The 19,508-nt window shown below is 45.5% G+C and overlaps 1 protein-coding gene across 5 annotated transcripts in view; it reads left to right on the top strand.

Moving 5' to 3' along the window:
• Positions 1–19,094, top strand: part of Prp40 (pre-mRNA processing factor 40) — a 49,378-nt gene extending 30,284 nt beyond the window's left edge. For 2 of the 5 annotated variants that reach the window (XM_077660358.1, XM_077660360.1), the window contains exons 18-23: positions 5,898–5,993; positions 6,745–6,828; positions 9,243–9,333; positions 9,834–9,886; positions 13,965–14,129; positions 15,051–19,094. In XM_077660358.1, coding sequence (XP_077516484.1) covers positions 5,898–5,993; positions 6,745–6,828; positions 9,243–9,333; positions 9,834–9,886; positions 13,965–14,129; positions 15,051–15,137 — 576 coding nt within the window. In that variant the 3' untranslated portion in view covers positions 15,138–19,094. The remainder of the gene's footprint in view (positions 1–5,897; positions 5,994–6,744; positions 6,829–9,242; positions 9,334–9,833; positions 9,887–13,964; positions 14,130–15,050) is intronic. The other 3 variants (XR_013313473.1, XR_013313472.1, XM_077660359.1) reach the window with 3 other exon arrangements.
• Positions 19,095–19,508: the final 414 nt, after the last annotated feature.

Genomic DNA, 19,508 nt, shown 5'->3' with positions numbered 1-19,508 from the left:
GGAGATCGGGATTTCCTTGGAGAGTCGCCAGGTTCCTGTTTGACAATGACAATGCCAGCTCTAGTAGTATGTGAACGACATGCTTTAGGGTCATTCACAAGTAATATTTGTGGTGCACATTAATACATTGGTGCAGCAGCTATTTTATGCGAAGTACTCGTCATGTGAAATGTGCAGCCTGTAGGAACATAGTATTGAGTTTGAGTTCAGCAACTGTGTTGCATGGGCCCATGTTTATATCTTGTTGTGAGTGTGTCATTCGCTTACAGGCAGTTAATTTAGTTCCTTTCTTTTTCCTGTTAATTGCTTTCCTGCAGCTTCAGCACATGTTGCTCGTCTTTGTGGTTTAGCTGTGGAGTGTTCCTTTTTAAGAGCAAATAGTATTGTATGAAGTTCAGGCTTGACAGTAGCATATGCAGCACATAATTCTTAGGGATATGCAGCACATAACTGGTCCCCATGATCTGTTCTGCTTTTTTTTGCTGTTGGCTGGCTTTAGCTGATATGGTGTCAGAGGACTGCTTGAGGATATTGACTAGCAGTAATAGCTTTGAAAACAGAGAAGTGAAACCTTGTTGATACGTAAAAAAAAAAGGGGGGGGGGGGGGGGGCGTATTACCCAGGAAAACATATGATCCAAGTCGTTCAATTTTGATAATGAAGGTGTTGAATGAGGTGCAAATGCATTTATTGACAATTTCACTTCAGAAAGGTGTCGATTAGCATTTGTGGCACAAGATCAAAACAGCACCTTGTTCAGCGCTCGCAGAGTTCATGGCGCATTCATCATAATCATCATCAGCCTTACTACACCCACTGTAGGGCAAAGGCCTCTCCCATGTCTCTCACAATTAACCCTATCCTTTGCCAGCTGCATCCACCTTTGCCTGCAAACTTCTTAATCTCATCCGCCCACCTAACCTTCTGCCGCCCCCTGCTACGCTTACTTTCTCTTGGAACCCACTCCGTTACCCTTAAGGACCAGCGGTTATCCTGCCTTCGCATTACATGCCCTGCCCAAGCCCATTTCTTTCTCTTGATTTCGACTAGGATGTCATTAACCCGTGTTTGTTCCCTCACCCACTCTGCCCTCTTCCGATCTCTTAACGTTACACCTATCATTTTTCTTTCCATGGCTCGCTGCGTTGTCCTTAACTTAAGCTGAACTCTTTTCGTTAGCCTCCACGTTTCTCTGCCCGTAGTGAGTACCGGGTAAGATCATGCTGTTGTACACTTTCCTCTTGAGGGAAAATTGGTAAACTGCCACTCATGATCTGCGAGAATTTGCCATATGCGCTCCACCCCATTTCTATCCTTCTAGTTATCTCCCTCTCATGATCAGGATCAGCTGTCACTACCTGCCCTAAGTAGACGTATTCCGGGCACAATTTCTAGGCTCTCGCTGCCAATTGTGAACTGTTGTTCCCTTGCTAGGCTGTTGAACATTATCTTGGTTTTCTGCATGTTAATTTTTAGACCCATCGATCTGCTCTGCCTGTCTAACTCGTTGATCATGATTTGCAGGTTCACCTCCTGAGTGGCTCAGCAAGGCAATGTCATCAGCAAATCGCAGATTATTTAGGTATTCTCCATTTATTCTTATTCCCAACTGTTCCCAATTCAGGCCTCGAAATACTTCCTGCAAACATGCGGTGAACAGCATTGGCGAGATCGTGTCACCTTGCCTGACGCCCTTTCTTATTGGAATTTTATTGCTGACTTTATGGAGGACTATAGTAGCTGTGCAGTTGCTATATATATCTTCCAGTATTTTGACATAAGGCTCTTCTACCCCCCTGATTACGCAATGCCTGTATGACTGCTGAGGTTTCCACTGAGTCGGAATGCTTTCTCGTAATCAATGAAAGCTATATATAGAGGTTGATTATATTCTGCGCATTTTCTCTATCACCTGATTGAAGGTGTGAATATGATCTATTGTGGAATATCCTTTACGAAAGCCTGCCTGATCATTTGGTTGATTAAAGTCTAACGTTGCCCTGACTCTATTAGCGATTACCTTAGTAAGTACTTTGTAGGCAACGGATAGTAAGCTGATCGGCCTGTAATTTTTCAAGTCCTTGGCGTCTCCCTTCTTATGAATTAAGATAATGTTTGCATTCTTCCAAGCTTCTGGTACAGTCGAGGTCATAAGGCATTGCGTATACAGGGTGGCTAGTTTTTCTAGCACGATGTCCCCTCCATCCTTCAACAGATCTGCTGTTACCTGATCCTCCCCAGCTGCTTTTCCCCTTTTCATTGCTTCTAAGGCTTTCTTTACTTCATCTTTCGTTACTGGCGGGATGACGCATTGCTGTGCACTGCTGTCTTTCTCATTAGCGCTCTGATTACATTGGCTACTGTACAGGTCTGTATAGAACTCTTCGGCTACGTTAACTATCTTATCCATATTGCTAATGACATTGCCCTGCTTGTCTCTTAATGCATACATCTGGTTTTTACCTGTGCCTAGTTTCCTCTTCACTGTTTTTAGGCTACCTCCGTTCTTTATAGCATGCTCGATTCTCTCCATATTAAACTTCCTTATGTCGGCTACCTTGCACTTATTTATTAACTTTGATAGCTCCGTTAGTTCTATCGGTAGTGTTAGATGCCTTCATGTTTTGGCGCTTCTTAATCAGATCTTTCGTCACCTGAGATAGCTTCCCGGTATCTTTTCGAACTGTCCTGCCCCCTACTTCTACTGCGCACTCCGTAATTATTGATGTCAGATTATCGTGCATTGAATTAACATCATCTTCCTCAGTTAAAGCCGAATATCTGTTTTGCAGCGCTATCCTAAACTCCTGTGCTTTCCCTCTTACGGCTAACTCGTTAATGGTCTTCTTCTTCGCTAGCTTCTTCCGTTCCCTCTTCAAGTCTAAGCTAATTCTAGACCTTACCATTCTATGGTCGCTGCAACGCACCCTTCCGAGGACGGCCACATCCTGAATGATGCCAGGTTTAGCGCATAGTATGAAGTCGATTTCATTTTTAATCTCACCATTGGGGCTCTTCCAGGTCCATTTCCTGTTTTCTATCCGCGAATTCGACTAATAACTCTCCCCTGCTATTTCTACAGCCTATCCCATAGTCACCTACCGCGTGGTCGTCAGCCTGCTTCTTGCCCACCTTCGCATTAAAGTCGCCCATCAGTACAGTGTACTGCGATTTTACTTTATTCATTGCTGATTCTACGTCCTCATAGAAGCTTTCAACGGTCTGGTCATCATGGCTGGATGTGGGTGCGTAGGCCTGCACCACTTTCAGCTTGTACCTCCTATTCAGCCTAATTACTATAGCTGCTACCCTCTCGTTAATACTGTAGAACTCCTCTACGTTGCCAGCTATATCCTTATTAATGAGGAAACCCACACCTAGTTCTCGTCTATCCTCTAACCCGCGATAGCACAGTATGTGTCCGTCCTTTAGTACTGTATACGCCTCACCTGTCCTCCTAACTTCGCTAAGCCCTATCACATCCCATTTAATTCCCTCTAGTTCCTCAAACAGCACTGCTAGGCTAGCCTCACTAGCTAAAGTTCTAGCGTTAAACGTTGCCAGGTTCAGATTCCAATGGCGGCCTGTCCTTCTATGGCGCATTAAGTACTCTTAGATGTGGGAGGAAGTTCATGACATCGTTGACGGCAAAGACGAAAGTAATTGAAATCCCTTGCTCATTGTCTTCGAATGCTTTGCCCCTTGCACCAATCCATCATTGCAGTTCCCAAATGCTCCGCCCCCTTGCACTTAGGCACTGCGAAGAAGCCGCTGCATTTCTCATCTTCACGTTGCGTCTTCGCAAAAACAACCAGCCTGCTTGTTCGCGCACCTTTTTTTGTTTTTTGGTGCTTTGCCCCTTTGCATTAAGGTGGCAGACTGGGCATGTTGGTGATTCATAATGGAAATGTACAGTGCAAATACAGACAAGGACACAAGAAAGAATGACATGGAACACACAGCGCTCGTGTGTTCCATGTCATTCTTTCTTGTGTCCTTGTCTGTATTTGCGCTGTACATTTCCATTATGTTCCTTTGCATTGTATCACACAACCAGAATTTGTCAAAAAGTTTTACACATAGTAGCTGGGAAAAGTGTTATCTGGGAACACATTAACTGGGAGAAAAATAATGTAACTCTGTGTGGGAAATTGTGTGAACAGGGAACATGTCGGTGGAGTTTTATTGCATTCACCTGATATGAAAGTACTAAATGTCAAGTTATAGAGAGAACATTTAAGCATGTAATGAAAAAGCAAAATGAAGGACGGCGTGAAGCTGACGGGAAGGCACGGCTTCCTGCTATATGTGAAACTAATTTGGGGCATAAAATTTAAGAACGGAGGAATTTGGAGACCTCTGTTTCAGCAGCCTGGAAGTGTATGTCAGTACAATTTTGTCAGTTTTTATTTTTCTACTCGACTCCAGATTTGTCAGTGATGATAGTAAGTTTCTGGAAATTGTTGCTATTATTTCTTTGTAAACAAGAAATGGTAGAGCCGTAATATTTAGCAGTGTACAGCACCTTGAGTGCAGTACTGTAATGTTTTTATGTGGCACTCTTTCTATACTTATTGAATGTAAATAACAGTTCAAAAGCTTCAGCTTAATGTCATATGTGCCATGTGTTGATAATTTTTGTATATCATGCTGCAGTAAGTTCAAGGCCCAAGAATGTAACAAATTTAAATATTGTGTCCAAATTGTTTCACTTTGTTGTCTCTGACGTATTCTAAATCTTGTTAGTAGATCTGATACTCATGCTGGCTTTCTCGTAAAATACATGGCGTGTAAGAGTGTGTTATCAGTATTTCAGAAATAATGCTTTCTGAGGGTTTACTTAATTCTGAAACCAGCTTACAGCTAGGTTATTTGCAAGTGTCAGCCCTGCTGCTTTTGTGTTACATAATAACAGAGCAGGACGTGTATCCCAACTTGCATCCCTTTGGAAAGCATTTTTTTCGGCAACACCTGATTGGCCGAAAGGGATGCAAGTTGGGACACAGGCCCAGGTTTTGAAAATTTCAGCTCTTGCAGAAGTGTACTAGTGGTTTCAGTGACATACACAACAAGAGAACGAATCTTGTGAACATCAGTGAACAAATAAACCTTGGTTTCAGCTGCATTGATTTGACACTGCAGCAACGATTTGCAGAGTCCTAATCCCCGTGCATCGTAGCTGGCCAGTGGGTCACCATTAAATTTTTTTTAGTGTGGCATGATCCGCCAGTGAGCCACTGGCAAAACCAACTTCTTTGAGCCACCAACAGATCGAAATAGTGACCTTGTGTGGGTGCTTTTTGTGGGTATTTTGAACTTTCTGAGCTATCGCAGCTTCGTGTCACCCAGCATTCGTGGCTGCACAGCTTGCACACGAGGCGTGACCTGTTGGTGATCCACGAGGCAGTGAACATGTTGAATTGCAAAAGAATGAACAGATGTGTTGTTACATTCAGTTGCAATCACCTGTGATGTAAATGCAACAACAATACCGCATTTACAAAAGATATTTTGATGGCATCGGTTATATCTTGGCCATGCAAGTGAGTGATATTGTCACATTTGGGCCCTGTAATGCCAGTGAAATGTAGGAGCACTTCTTGTGGCACAGCATAGCAATTTCAGTGCAGCAGTTGTGCAGAGGCATTGATTGATATGTACAAGAACAGTTGAGGAAACTTGCATTTTTGGCAGAGTTGTATGAATTGTTCACTAGATTTTTTTGAAGTGCCTCGTCACTGCTCATATTGTTTTATTTATTTATTTTTGCATTTCACGCTGTCTGCAGTACAGCAAAACTGGACAGCGAAGTCAGTTTAGGAAATCAGTATTACATAAGCATGAACAAGAATGTTGCTGTGTTTTTCTGAAGATATGGCACACTGTATCTCATGCAGGTGCGGAAACAGTTTGAGAAGGACCCAGCTTTTATAAACCTGAGCTTAGAATCTGAGCGGATGCGTATCTTCAAGGAGTACCAGCTTACATTGGAGGCAAGTGTCACCTATTTGATGCAGCCAAGTGTGTTTTATTGCTCGGTAGCATTACAAATCATGGTCACTAGTGACCAGGTAATTTCAAGTGCTGCACTGAGCACAGCTGCATGTTGCCAGATTTGCTTGCAGCAGTTTTACTATTAGTTGCATGACCTTGCATTAGGGCAGGAAATGAAGTGCCACCTGTCTTTGTGTCCTTATCAGTACCGTATGCCTATCATGCATGCATGAGCTTTTCAGGTCTTGCTGGTTTAAAGCATGTTTATTTTATGCTGCCACCAGACCAAGCATGAAACACCAGCTGAGAAAATATTCTCTTGGTTATTTTATAATTTACTACATATACTAATGCAATGAGAGAGGATGGTATACTTTAAACATGGAAAATTGATTAAATTTCATTAAATTTTATTTATTTTTAATTCATTTTATTTTTTTTATTAAATTTTTAAACCCCATATTAATATTTTAAGCTTTGCAAGATGGTAATCCTAGTCTTAAATTGTTGGAGTTTCAACTACCAATTTAGGATTGTAAAAGGTTGTTAACCATGTACAGGGTAATAGCAAATGGTTTCAGGTATTAGTTTCACTTAGATTTATGATGTATCTTCACTGGGAACCACTTTGCATTGCATTTGGCTGCAGATTGGCCAAGCATGTCTCTAAGGTGCTGTATAGTGTGCTTTGCAACTTGCGCACTACAGGATTGGGTAAGTGGACTTACATCGGACGCTGCTTTGTTTTAGGAATCCTGCAGCCACCATCATAGTCGATCTAAAAAGCACGGCAAGAAGGCAAAGAAAACCAAAAAGCGCTCCAGGTCCCGCTCGGTATGTGCTCTGCAAGCCTTCACTGGCAGTGGGCATAGAGCTCTCTGCATTGCATTTGTCCCACTTACATATATGCTAATTAGTAGCCATTACAGTGGAATCTCGTTGATACGATTCTCACGGGCACCGAAAATAAAAACGCATTATCCAAAAATCGTATTATCCAAAACGGACTCCTAAAGATCGCGAACAATACATACTTGGCACAGAACTTGCTTTTATTAAAGCACTTTAAAATAATCCGTCACTTTGCGCTGCACTTTTTGCTTTTCGAGGTCCTGCAGCAAGCTTTTTTGGAACTCGTAAAAACGAGTAGCAGTTTCCTCACTGAGCTCCGCAGACGCGACAAAGCCACGAAGCCCGTCCAAAGCTTCGAGTGCACCGTCAGTATTTAATGGCCGACGATCGCTGCTGCAATCTCCGGCGTCTTGGTTGTCATCGTCGTCGCTCTCCTCTTCAGCGGTAACATCTGCAATGATGTCTTGGACGGTGCGCAATTCACATGTCGCCAGTTGGTCATCCGCCGATACAAACTCTTCCGGAGACGCGTCGACATTGAGGTCACCCCAGTCCGGGATGTCAATCTCTGCGCTGTCATCTCCATTTTCCTCAGTATCGCCAGGTGCACAAAAAAAGCCACACTTCTTGAAGCAGTTGGCGATGGTGTCGGGTTTGACGCGATCCCATGACATCGCCAGAAAATGGATGGCATCAAGAAGATCCACCTTCAAGCTAGCATCTTTCCGGTCAATCTTGGCCAAAAAGCGTCTGGCCAACAAGCTCCTAAAGTGAAATTTCATGTTTCTAATGATTCCTGCATCTAGGGGCTGCAAATGGCTGGTGCATTTGGGCGGCAGGAAAATTACTTTTACGTTTTGCAGCCACGAAGTATCGACAGGGTGCGCGGCACAATTGTCGAGAAATAGAAGAATTCTACGGTTCGCGGCACGCATCCGGGCATCCAGAAGGGTGAGGAATTCTGTGAAAAGGGCTCCGGTCATCCATGCCTTCTTATTCGCTTTGTAAATGACAGGAAGGCGTGGGTTACGCGAAAAGCAGCGTGGCTTCCAGTATTTGCCAATGACAGTAGGCTTGAGCTTCTCGGTTCCATCAGCGTTGCAGCACAACAATACGGTGACTCTTTCTTTGCTTTTTTTTCCGCCTTGACACGTCTCACCTTTTATGCTGAGACTTTTCTCGGGCTGAAGGTTGATGAACAACCCAGCTTCATCTGCGTTGAACACGTCCCTTGGCTGGTACTGAGCAATCACCGCCGGCAGAGTCAGAAGCCAGTTGGAGACCTGATCTTGGTCGGCAGACTTCCCTTCGCCGGAAACGGTTTTATACGACAGGCCATGCCGTGTTTTAAAACGATGGAGCCACCCGCCCGAAGCTTTAAAATCTTCGATGCCCAATGAGAGTGCTATCTCATCAGCTTTCTCGCGAACAACTGTCCCGTCCACGTTCACGCCCGCTGCCCTTACTTCCCTGAACCATGCCAGAAGAACCTCTTCCATCTTGCCATGCTGGGCGCCCCTTGTCTGCTTCACGCCGGCGCCGAAGACTTGAATGTTCTTCTGAATTTCTTCTCGCTTGCCGACGATCGTGTTCAGCGTGGAGACGGGCAAACAAAGTTCGCGTGCCAGGTCGACACGTTTCTTCTGCGGATTTTCGTCGACTTTTGCGAGGATGTCGAGTTTTTCTTTCAGCGATAACGCTTTACGCTTTCTAGACATGGTGAAGCGCACGGGTGAAACGCGGCACCAAAACAGAAGAAATGATAAGGGCGAAGTGCAAGCTGAACGCTCCAAACACCAAAATGGCAACAAGAAATGGCAAGCACAAAGCCAACAAAGCCTACAGCATCGTCAATGCATGCGCCAATCACTGCTTCTTGGTCACGTGATTTTACCGTGAGTACTATGTCTTAGGATAGATGGCGCTAAAAACCTTCGGTGCGCTTCGGTGCGTTTGGTGTGCGAGCTTCCGAAAATTGCTCCCAGAGGCCGCCACACTGCTGCAGGCGCTGTGCGGAGGCACGGCCGGACTCTAGCCGAGCCGAGCCAGGCCGAGCCTCGAGCATACAAAGCGCGCATCGCCGCGTCTTTAGTCCGCCGTGCCTGTCGTTTCGCTCGATGTTAATTTCAGTAGCTCTGCCCACCCGCTGCAAAGGACTGGTTCTGATGTCATTATCATACAGAAGACGTTTCCGGGATCGTATTATCCAAACCGACGTGGAAATACGGTCGTATTAGACGTACAAAGATGCATTTACCTGTATAGGGCATTGGCTGGGAACGAAAAAAAAATCGTATCATGCCGAAAAACGTATTTAGCCGAATCGTATCAACGAGATTTCACTGTATATGGTGTATGGCCACAATGGGGTCTAATGTGTCCACATTTCACTACAGGAGAGCGACTCGGATAGCTCTTCCAAACACCGGAGCAGTCGAAAAAAGAAGCGGTCTCGTTCCGAATCAGATGAATCCGACTCCGACAGTGGTAAGTGCCTGGCCCTGTGTCTCTTGAAAGCTGCATATCATTGCTGTTGTGTTCTAGCTGAAAACTAGCATTGCATTAGGCAGCTTCATGGCACTGAAACTTGTGCGACGTTTTCATTGTTGTATGTAATGATACCTTTGACTTAGAATGCCAATTTGGAAGCCATTCATGAAATCGTCATTTTTGTAGAAGTTTTTAGTTTGGCCATGACCATTCTTTGATACGACAGAAAGCACACATCACCAGCATGCTCCTGGTAGTCAGTCATACATTTTTTTCTGACTATGTAGAAGAACAAAAATGTATGCTGGCTGAAGGCCGGATTGAAATATATCTTCAGTGCAGCTGCTGTGTTTGGATGATAGGCAGCACTTTTGAGTAAATCCCTGGGGTAGGTTTATAGAAAACATCTGTTGGAGCTATCGCTAGCAGCTGTAGACGTTTTCCTCTGTTCACATGTAGTTCATTGCAGATGAATTCGCTGTATTTTTTCTTTTCAGACTATTCAGCCAAACGAAAAAAGAGGGAGCGCAAAAAGAAAAGGCGAAGCAGTGTAAGTTAAGGCTTACAATTGGAGCTCTTGATGTGTCTTTGAGCTTGTAGCAGCAACTGCTCCACAAACTCTGCTTCATAAACACTGGAGTAAATACCGAGGGCATTGATGTGTGGTCGCTTCCACGCAGTGTGTGTGTGTCCTGGACTTCATGGTGTACATATACCACGTTGACCTCTTGTCATTTTCTTTTTCAAGGGCATCTGTGCATTTCCAAGAAGCCAAGCTAAAATTTGTGTGCTGTTAAACAGCTGCCTTGTCTGTGTGTGGCTATATTGCTGATGCACAAAAGTGCAGAAAATGTGCCACCTGTACTGGCTCATTCACGTGAGAACTTGTGAACTGAAACCATCCATCAGATTACTGCAGTTAATAGTGTTTATGCGCATGCTTATTTAAGTTAAGTTGATCTATTCACTTTGGCAAAACCTAACTACTTGTTTCTGCTGCCTGTTGAAACAATGCACACAAATGTCTTGGTATCTACATTCAAAAGCCAATGGTGGTTGGAAGCACTAGTTACAAGGTGAGCCTTGTCACTGTGTCTCATGCTACATTATTAAATACATCTGTTGGACTAAATGTATTGCTGTCGCCACTTTTTAAGTTTTATTTTAGCAGGAGGTGCCAGAATTGGACCACTAGGTGTGCTAAAGGTTGGCTACAATGGCCATTTACAAGTCTTCATATATAGACAAGAAAGCACTAGACTGCCTGCATGTACATCGCTATGGAACAAACAGAGTTCTTAGATGAACATGGAGGTTATGCCCAAAGGAGTCGTAGAGCCGTTGCTAACATGTTAAAGGCCAACTGCAATGAAATTTTTTGTCCCTTATAAAGACTTTTTTTTTTTGGTAATATTTTAGTTCAAATGAGAGACCTAGAAACAAGACACGGCAGTTGTGATAGAAGTGAGTGTTTGAGGAGTCGCTCACAAAACATGTCATTTTTCAAACCGAAACTGGAAAAAGGGAAGCCATTATGGAGTGCTGGAGGTGACGAATAAACGGGAACACTTGCAACCACTTGGCCTTGTAGTTGTGGTGTTTCGGCGGCTCGCTGGTTTGCATTACAAGTGTGTATCATGACCTACACGAGCACTAGTTGTATGAATTTACAGCGCTTTGAACGAACGCTCATGAACAGAGACCACTTTTTGTTGCGCAGCATCTGCTTTCGTCCCGTCACTGACGAGGGATAGAACTGCTACAGCTTTTGTGAAAACTTTTTCAGCCAGAATTGTTAGAGATGATGTGTACTTTTGGTTCCGTCTGACTAAACCACGCAAGGACACCACCAGAACGCCATGTGAAAGAAAACAGATTGTGATATGCTGGCTGTTTGCCGCTTTCAGACAGACAATAAACTTTATTAGCTGAGTGGGAAGGGTGGAGCCCCTCATAACGCAGCAGGTCAACCCCGCCGGATGGCCAAGAACTTATGCGCCTCAGCGACCGAGTCAGCCCATTGGATGAGCCGAGCCTGAAGGCTTGGCTCCAAGCTGCGCAGCACGGTCTCCCACTGCTCACCGATAGTGATTGAGGGGAAGGGGGTGATAAGGAAGGCCCACATGATGTGGGATAGGGTAGTGTGCACACCACAGAATCTGCAGCTGGGAGAGTAGAAGGTAGGGTATAGATATGGGGGAGAACTGTGGGATTTCGGAAGGCACGCGTTTGAAGCTGGCACCTGGAGTTATTGTGCGTGCCGGATAGGGGCTTGTCGGCCGGTGGCTAAAGGCGCCGGTCAAGCCTGTAATTTAAGGTGATGTCCTGATTAGTGGTCAAGCTCATGCATACTTGCCAGCTCACCTGAATTTTGACTTAACCTTTCGATTGTTCGAACATGGCCTCACGGTTCGATTGTTCGAACATGGCCTCACTTCTCCACAAAATTTACCTTGCTTTATTCGAAATTATTTGCTCTGGAAAAAACAAAAAAATGCATGTAGTATAGATGAACCATAATATTGCTAGCACATTCTTTTTGTCTGGCCATAGCCGAAGTGACCGTAGCTACTACAGAAAATTTGGACTTATTCGTTTCTTTATGATGAGCCATCAGCTTTCCTGTGGGACTGATGTGTGTTTCTTACCAGTTTTTTTAACTGAGTGAAGCCCGAAATTAAGTTTTTGGAAATACACAATGTGTTCTGTTCCTGTGGTGCACTGGTCCTGTGGTGCAAGAGCCACCATACTGAATTTTCTATTGCTTTAGTTTGTTTCCTAGAGCTTCTGTGGTGTGTTTTTGGACTGTTTGCCATTTTCGTCACGATTGTTGGGACGTGTTACGAGAAAGTAAAAGGCAGGTGAAAAGGGTTCGGCTCCGAGGGCATAATGGCAGCGCTTGAAACCGTCGGTGTCCTTGCATTAGATCGAAAGGACAGTGCAGCACATGACCCACGATACCATCTGCGCTGATAAAAACGAGCATTGTTGAAACCGGCTAGAGTACGCACATGCAGTTGGGAAGTTCGTCGTCCATTTTCGAGCCCTGTTCATTTTGGGAGTGACAAAATGAGTAGTTCTGTCATGCAAGTTAGAACGTGGAGCAAGGATGGCAACGCTCGCAGGTTGCCTACATTGGTGCATGCATCGGTGACGGTATGGCAGAATCCTCGGAAGAAGTCAGTCCGTTAGAAATTATGTGTGTGTCATGACAGTGTATCAATCTTGCGAGCTAATCTTTATATGCTTGCTGTCATTTTTCCTCGTGTGAAACGACCTTGGGAAAAAACAAAACAAAAAATGGGTAGCAGACGTCACTGATGTGTAACTGCACACTCCTAAAGTTCTGTTGTGAAGCGCCATCGCATTTAGAATGCCTTTAGAAAACCTACCGCAGAAAATTTCTGAAGTGAGTGAAGTCTTGTATTGTAAAGTTAGTATTGAACCACCCATGCAACTGCAACCCCTGGACAACGTGCACTTGATACTGCCTCTGCCCTTGTTTTCGACATTGGCAGTTTGGAAGGCATGCACATGTAGTCTGTGCGTTCATATGCGCGTTTGTGGCTTCCAACGGCTGCACGGCGTTTCAGCATGGCAATCATGCTTGAAATTTCTGAAAACTTGATCGTAGGACGAAACCTAGGACTGCAAAGCCACATTTTAGCTTCCAGCCTTTCACTTCATGCCTTCCATAATTTTTTCACTCCCAATGGGCCCGGCTTGAGGAGGGCTTTCAGCTTCCCACGCCTACATCGTATCCGGTAAGTCGCCTAATTTTGCGGCACGCCGCCTGGTACTCGTGTCATCTGCTACAGAACTTTTTAAACGCTTCTAACAACAGTACAAGTTATCTGATGAGCTTGGGACTTTGTCTGTGTTGATTAGTTTTATGACATGTGAGTGCACGTTAAAAAACTCCAGGTGGTCGAAATTTCCGGAGCCCTTCACTACGGTGTCTCTCATAGCCTGAGTTGCTTTGGGACGTTAAACCCCTATAAGCCATAAGCCAAGCCAAGTTTTATGACATTCCCAGCCCATTAAGAGACATTCTAGCCAATGTAAAATTTTGTTGCAGTTGGCCTTTAAGCTTCGTTCACTCGGGCAGGGAGCTGTGCTGCTTCTGCATTTTTATTTTTGGTAGAGACAGTATCTCCTACATCAAGGATTAGTAGCTGGTCGGCCAAGAAGCAGTCTCATACTACCCATAGCACAATCCAAGAAAGACTCTTCCCCATTGCTTTCTAATGGCGTATTCCATTCGGCAATCCAGAGTAGTTCTCTGAATCCGCAAAGAAACAAGATATTCATTGCAGTCCAGTCAACAAGCAAGGAAACTTGCTGAGGATTTTCCGGATGAAATACGCCGTTGGTCTCTAAGGTGTCTCCTTAGAGATACGGTTTGGGTCGGAAGGCAGATTATTTCAGCTTGGCGATACCAGCGGTCCCGACTTGGACAAGAAGCACCTTGAATAGGATCCCCCTTCCCCACTGCCCACACGTTACCAACCAGCACACTTCAAGATAGCTCCTTGGCAGCTTGGCTAGCGACCGCAAAACTTTGGGCTGTCAACTCGCGATTGACACGCTTCACATAGTTGCATATGTGAGGTTATTTACACATGCAGGCCTCATCTGACTCGGAACCCGAGCGTCGTGAAAAGAAGAAAAACCGCAAATCACCTCAACCACCGCCGCCGGCAGCCCCAGCTCAGCCTGCTGCATCAGCGACACCGGGTGGCCGTAACCGCCGTAGCAGTAGCGTGCGTGAGGAAGGCGAGCTCGACCAGAAAGTGAGTAGCACTACATGGCTGGGTGCTCCCCTCATTACTCTTGACAATTTTCTTTTTCTTTTTCTTCAAGGATAATTGAAGGTAAGTATACGAACTTGTCTTGCAGTCTGACTTGCAGAACTGGCTGTAAGGGCTGGCATTACAAGTGTGACGAAAGCACTGCTCTTGATAACAAAGATTAGTTTGGGCAGAAAAAATAAATAAAAATAAAGGCAGGACATAAAGTACATGCTGCAAGTGGCATCTTTTAGCTGCTTTGGTTCACAGCAGAAGAGGTACAAGTTTAGCTGCTACAGCAAAATAAGAATAGTTCTTTGCCAAAGAACAGATGGCATGATGCGAGTGATGTTTCTCCTACAGATAAACTACAATATGTGGTCTACTCCAAAAAAGATATGAGCTTGTGGCACCTATTCTGAGCAGCATGGTTTATTTTTCTAGATCATGAGTTGCACCGAATCTGACACAAATAAAAAAAGACCAGCTTTGATGAATTGGCTTTTGTATGCATTGTGCAAAAAAAAAAATCATTGTACGCTGCTTGGATGCATGGCTATTGTGCACTGTTGTGTTCTCTTCCTTATCAGACTCCACTGTACATGGAAGAAATGAGCATCTAGAAATAGCAGGCTTGTTAACTGATTTCATTAATGGTGAGAAAGCAGGTGCATTTCCATATTTAAATGTTACGTCATGCATGCTTTGGAGTCCCAAGATAGCATCACGCCCATAAGGACAATCGCTGATTAAGTGTTTTCTTATCACACTGTCATCTCAATGTTGAAGTCTGTGTTTTTTGTACTGTGAAATGGATTTGCATTTGAAAGCCATAGTATTATTCCCTGATACTAGCCTCCTTTAATACACTATGCTCAGCAGTATCGTGTGGTATTGTGCTCAGCCTAGGTTTTTTTTGTGCAGCAGTGGACCTCTGACAGTGACGTCAGTGAAGAGGAACTGGAAAAGAGACGTAGGCAGTTGCTCAAGCAGCTGGCCCAGCACAACTGACAACCTGGCACAAAATAAAAGCCACCGTGCTGCCACTCCAGGTTGGCTGCTGTGAGAATCATGGCTGTTTTGTTAGCACCAGTGTGTTTGTCACTATATCATCATGCCCACAATTAAACATATGCATCCACATAATATGTGTGGCATTCCTTTCTCTGACAACATGTGCCCGTGGTGATGTGAAAGGATAAGACCTTCATTTTATTTTCCTTCGTATCTTTCTCATTTAAAAGAAGAAATCTTTTACGTGGTTAATTTCAGGAATGCAAATGCTTAATTCGAATGTGCAAACAGTTCGAATTAGGTGGAATTCGAACTAACAAAAGAGACTTGGAAAGTGACCACCTTCCGCTGCCTTATATATGGGGCTGCGGACTCATCAAGCCGCCAAGTGACATTTTTTCCTTAGCCCCTCCATCTGTAGCACCTGATGGAAAATAAAGATTTGATTTATTGGCTGGCTGTTCATGAACACCATATAATTTGTGTAAATGGCCCCGGACCATGATTAGACACTGTAAAAAAGTACAGCAGGTAGATCTGGCAGTTACGGCAGTCTTTGCAAGTTATTGGAGCCGTGCGCTTTGCGAAAATTGGCAAAAATTTACATCGAAGTCTGCGCGCGCTCGCTCTCTGCATGGCCAGTCGCTTTGCCTTCGCCAATAACTGCGGAGGGGTATCCATGTTGCGGTGAAGACCGGGAACATTTCTTTGGTGGACCATCCTGATTGATGGGCGATGGACTTTCCTGGCGTTAGGCTCGATCTGTGACAGTGCTTTTTCCCTTCACCGTTAGCTTCTCCGTCTCGCTACTATGCAGTACAGTGTTTCATTGCTCACACCTGTGGGGGCATGGGAGCAGCACACCAATCTCATGAAAACAGTCGCCTCGTGCTTGTAGCTTCCTTTTCACTGCAAGTACGTTGTTAACTTGTGAGGCACAGCCACTTTACGTTCCTTTGAGGCCTTGAGTATTGTGCCCTGCAGCTCTATTAGAATAACTGATTTTCAAATGAAGCTTGGTTGTGATCCACCGTGTTCCGTTTTGGAGAGGGCAGGGCTGTGATAGGCGGGAGGAGCATGACGAAGTGGCATGACCTGTTACAGACGTTGTAGCGGCTGCCATTTTTGGGATCAGAAAGAGCAGCGAAAACTTGGGTTTTGCCTTGTTGCTGATCTGCTTATCACCAACCAGTTGCCGCGTACACTGGAGGCTAGCCTTGCTATCCAAAGATGGTGGCTGATGTCACGTGCAAGGGGAACATTTCTGTGGCAGCTCTTTCCTTGGACGACGCTTCCCAGCTTTACAAACACATCATGTAAATCTAGCGGCTATAGTCGTTCGTGCAGAATATTGCAGCACCCCGAAAGAGAAATGCAAGCAAGGTTTTTAGACTTAGCCAGTCACTCTTATTTCTCTGATAACGAAGTGGTTGCTCCCGCTACGGAGACAACTGGTCTCAGCTGGAATTGAATGGGGACTGTTCCTCAAACCAGTTTGACCAGTAAGAACCAGTTGCAGATTTTCCATCACCATGATTGATGAATATGTTTTTCCGATGCCTTGTCGCCTGCGCACTATACTTCTTATTCATTATTAGCTTCGCTTTCTAATCATTCGCATTTGGAGACGTGTATTTATTGTGTCCTTTTGTTGTTTCTTTTTTGACAGCTGAGCGCTCACTGTCTGGTGTTCCACAGGGCTGTAGGGCTCACCAGTCAGCAGCCTGGTCCATGCGCTTCACCGTGCCCGGTAACTGCTGTATTGGCCGCATTACCGCGATAGCTTAAAGGGGATATGAAATGGTAGCTTTTAAGTTAGGAAAGGCGTACAAGCGATCTGTATTCCATCACTCGTCACTGCACAGTAAAAACCTAGCTTCATTAACAGCGAAGACATCGGCGATTAAAAATGACTGCTCTGAGCTCGTGCACGCCGGCGCGCTAGGAAAAAAAAAAAACGCTAGGACAGCACCCCTTCACGGCCTATCGAGCACCATCCCGCCCACGCCAGATGGCCACGTCCGATGAGAAGGCTCGCTCAGAATGCCCACTGACGTAATCGGTGAAGGGGTTTGCACGGTTTCTAGCAAACAACGTACCTCCCCAGGTGCGCCCAGAAAGTATGGAATGTCCCAGTCCCAGTAAAACATTTATCGAACATTTCCAGGACGTAGAGGCAGGACACAAACACAAGCAAAAGGGAAGTGCGCCCACTAATGTCCTAGAAACGTTTTGTCGAGAATGTTAACAATCATAGCATTTTAGTCCCAGAAAGGTAACTGGGAGCACGTTTTTGGGACCAATGCTTTTCAACAAAGAATACAAATTGACTCCTCGCTCCCTTTTCTCTCTCCCTCGCGCCAAAAGCTACGGGGAGAAGGTTTTGCTCTTGCACTCGCCGTTTTGAGAGATAAAGTAGTTTTGTTCGAACAGCCGAAGGAAGCGCATTTCACCTCGCATCTCTCGTGGGCCGTCGGCTCCATGCTGCAGGCAGGCAACGGCGGTCTGCCTTTTCATCGCACCGCCGGGAGCGGCGGTCACCAACGTGCCAGTCTTCTATAGTGTTTCCAACTTCAGCACGGTGCGGCGGTCCCTGCAGGCATCTCCAACTCGTTGCGCCGCTCTCTAGCAGAGGCGCAGTAATGGCCCCCCATCGCTCGTCCGGCTTCCACGCTGCGCTCGCCCGGCTTCCTCGCTGGACGGAAGCCATTTTGCGCACACGTATTCGCGCAGCTCCTAGCCGCTCGCGCGTAAGCCCCAGCGCGCGGCAGCTCTTGCTCTCATCAATGGGCTGTCGTGAACTTCGTAGCTACGGATTCATGGCAGCTTTCCCGCGCACCTCAGTGTGCCCACATAATTCCTTTTGGAAATCGGCGCGCGGCGCATCGCAAGTCTTCTGCGCAGCTTCACGGCCCTACACCACAATGGCGCTCTTACAGGCTTCGTTCGCGGCAGCGGATTTCAAGGCAATGGGCGACTCCTAGCGCGCACTCTGCATCCCTCAGCGCCTCCGACGACTGTGGCGTGTTGTTGGTGGCAGCGTGGCCGTCCACTGCGGTCATAGGCGGGAGAGAACTTCGGAAGCCCACCGGACTCTTGCTTCGAGTGCCCATGGATTAACCTGCTCTACCTACATTGCCGTCCTGTCGCAGCGGTATAGTTTGTGTTGTGTTCGCGTCGCTGACTCCCAACCCACCCCCGCCGGATTACTTGTGCCTTGATCACCTTGGTCTCGCGTGGTGTACTGTACCATGGGTGCGGCGCGCCAGGGCTTCTACCTCAAGACGTCCCCCCTTTCCATCCGGCTCCAAGCGGTCTTATCTCCACACTTAGTCACAAGAAAATAAAACGGGGGTGTAACGAGGATCTAAGGCGTATGTTTGAGCGTTCGCTGTGCCGTGAGAAGACGCAGGACAGAAGGCTGCGTTGAATTCATGTATATAGTTGCGGCATTTTATTTCACCCCCGGATTTCCGTTGCCAACGCCGTCACGGTATGTTGGTTTATGCTCGTTTTTTATTTTCGCCTCGTAGAATTAATCTTTTTCCTCTTGATAACACGCTCAAGCTTACTCCGAGGCTCGTGCGAGAGGCAAAGCCAGAGGGAGGTTTCACCTTGCAGAATATCCGTGACCTGAAACCGCGTATCTATCGTACGCCCATGTCTTTTCTTTTGGCACCCAGGTTGCTCTTTACATGCGTTGGCTTTTGCGTGTGCATATATGCTTTTGTACCCTTTAGAATGCTTGCTTGAGGTGCATCAACTTTCAGCCTGTATTATGTTTTTATTGCTTTATTCAAATTTCTCAGAGCTAGAGAAAAATTTGGCCATTATTATATGCTGGTGCCGTAGTGCTCCGTACATTGTGTGTTAAATGGTGCATACATATGCGTCTCCTGTTTGTATTCATTTAAATGCAAAGAGCACATCTAATAAACTGAAATTACATCTGTATTGCGCTGCTATTTCCTGCTCTATGGGCGGTATCGGGCGACTTTTTGAATTCATATTTCCTTTTTGTGTAACATTTTGGCACATTTCATGTTCTTGTGGCGGGTGCAGCGCAGCACGAAACAAAGAATAGAGAGGCGGGAATCAACGCTGACTAACAACCAGATTTTTAATCCACGTTCGATCGAATATATACATCTCGCTAGTGCAATAAGTGAAGGACAGAAGCATGACAAACGCATAAGATGTACACGTGGTAAAAGATTAGGACAACGCACGCAGATATTCAATTTCGCTGTCACGAAACGCTATCGAAAGTATGCTGACGCATATACGTCGCTCTTTTGTTGATTGTTGAAGGCTTGTTCAATCTCCCTGGTCCCTTGATCAAAATATGACGTGATGGCCATTGTGTTG

This window comes from Amblyomma americanum, chromosome 3 (genome assembly GCF_052857255.1).
Source record: "Amblyomma americanum isolate KBUSLIRL-KWMA chromosome 3, ASM5285725v1, whole genome shotgun sequence".
NCBI classification, from domain to species: Eukaryota; Metazoa; Arthropoda; class Arachnida; order Ixodida; family Ixodidae; genus Amblyomma; species Amblyomma americanum.
Note: the sequence above shows the minus strand (reverse complement) of the source record. Positions and strands in the feature narration are given on the sequence as shown.